Below are 1,958 nucleotides of genomic sequence, written 5' to 3' on the forward strand. Positions count from 1 at the left end.
GGGCGGCGCCGCCGCAGCCGCAGACCAGCCGCCGCAGCAGCAGCAGCCCGTGCCGCCGAGGCTGCTGGCTGCGCTGACCGTGGCGACGCGGCCGGCGCTGGCAGAGATGGATCTGAACGACTTGGCGTGGGTGCTGCATTCGATGGCAGTCTTGAACCACTACCCTTTCCTCCTCGTGAGCACCCTGCTGCAGCGAGCCGGCCGGCAGCTGCCGCGGCTCGCCCGCCCACGGCCGTCGGCCGCCAGCGGGGCTGAGGGCGAGAGGGAGTGCGAGCCGCAGGAACGGGCGCTGCCCCGCGGACTAGTCCGCCTGCTTTGCGCCGCGGCCGCGCTGCGGCACTACGACCCGGGCCTGCTGGACGCTGCCGCTGAGCTGGCGCTGCGCTCTGCCGCGGGTGCGACGGACATCGGCGCGCTCAGCACCCTGCTGACAGCATACGCCCATGTCGGCCACCCCCACGAGCGCCTCGCGTGCGCCGCAGCGCGTGCCCTTGCGGCGCCGGGCGCCGCGCGGCGCGCGAGCTCGGCGACGCTTGTCGCCGCGGCGCGCGCGTTTGCGTACCTCGGGTTCCACGATGAGGGCGCGTTTGCGGCGATTGCATCCGAGTGCGACGCCCGCACCGCCGCGGCGCCCGTCGGCGCGGGGGACGGCTCAGAATGTGTTCCGGCGGGCTCGCAGTGGCTGGGGGAGTTTGGGGGCCAAAAGGATCTGTCTTCGCTGCTGCTGGTGGGTGGTGCGTGAGAAGTGTGCGGGGCTCCAGGGGCAGGAAGTTCCAGATGGCACGTCCTGCTGCACGTGCTCTGCCCGCATAGGGGCCGCAAGAAAGCGGCGTGGCGCACGCACACACTGGTGCCCGCGAGTGAGTCCATAAACCTCCATGTACGGGTGGGCATAGGATTGGCAAAATTCTCACATAAATGACTGTAATTCTACCACATCCATACAGGTGCACGCGTGGCTGGAATCCCAGGGCCGCCCAGGCGTCCTGCCGCCCCGCCTGCTGCCCGCCGCCTGGGCCGCGTGGCGCAGCAACCCTGACGACCCCTCCTATGCCGAGGCCGCCGCCGCCGCCGCGCTGCGCGCCGCCGGCTGGCGCGTCGCCGCCGCGCCGTTTGCGCCGCCGGGCGTGCCCGTGCGCGCCGACGTCGCCGTTTGGGCGCCGAGTCAACCTGCGCGCGCGGCGGGCGCCTCGGCAGCTTTTAAACCTGGGCCTGCCGTGGCTGTGGGGCCGAGGGTGACGGGCGGTGGTGGAGGCGAGGTGGGCTCGGGGCTTGCACAAGAGGGCCTGGTCTTGTTAGAGGTGGACGGCCCCTCACACTTTCTACGGAACCGCCCCTACACGTGAGTGCCCTGGGGACACTGCCCGGTCCCCAGGCGGGCTGGGGCCTGTAAGGCTGGGTGGGGCGGAGTGAGCATTCACATGACTGCCCTGTGCGGTTGCAGCTGGGTGGGACGGGGAGAGGTGGCCGGCATGCCGTTGCGCTCGCAAGATGTATGGGAGGAGACTGCAGGGGGGCCGGGTGGGAAGGGAGGGCAAGTCTTGTTGGGTCGGCCGCCCCGTGGTCTGCGTGGGCGGCGATGGGGGCAGTGGCGCGCTTGGCGGGTTTTGCAGGGAGAGTGGGTTATCTACAGAGGAGGTGAGCGCAGCAGAGTGGGATGCTCGTGTGCGCAAGCACCACATCAATGGCCAGACGCACCGCGCCGCTCCGTCCACCCCTTGCACTCGCACCACCGGCCTGTGCCGCCGTCCCCGCCGCCGCCGCCACGCTGCTTCGTCCGCCCGCAGGCGGCGCCCGATGGGGCGCACGGCCTGGCGGGACAGGGTGATACGGGCGGCGGGGTACCGCCTTGCGACGCTGCATATAGACGACTGGGACGCGGCCTGCGCGGCGGACGCCAGCGTCGGCGGCGCGGCCGCAGCGGGCGGGGCGGGCAGCGGCGGCAGCGGGGGCCGGGG

General features: G+C 72.3%; 1 protein-coding gene across 1 annotated transcript; it reads left to right on the plus strand.

Annotated features, from left to right (window-relative positions):
- Positions 1-106: 106 nt before the first annotated feature.
- Positions 107-742, plus strand: MNEG_11392 (hypothetical protein; the record flags this gene model as incomplete). Its single annotated transcript, XM_014040134.1, has 1 exon — positions 107-742. The coding sequence occupies one exon, from the start codon at positions 107-109 to the stop codon at positions 740-742; it is 636 nt and encodes a 211-aa protein (XP_013895588.1).
- Positions 743-1,958: the final 1,216 nt, after the last annotated feature.

This window comes from Monoraphidium neglectum (genome assembly GCF_000611645.1).
Source record: "Monoraphidium neglectum strain SAG 48.87 unplaced genomic scaffold scaffold02721, whole genome shotgun sequence".
NCBI lineage: Eukaryota > Viridiplantae > Chlorophyta > Chlorophyceae > Sphaeropleales > Selenastraceae > Monoraphidium > Monoraphidium neglectum.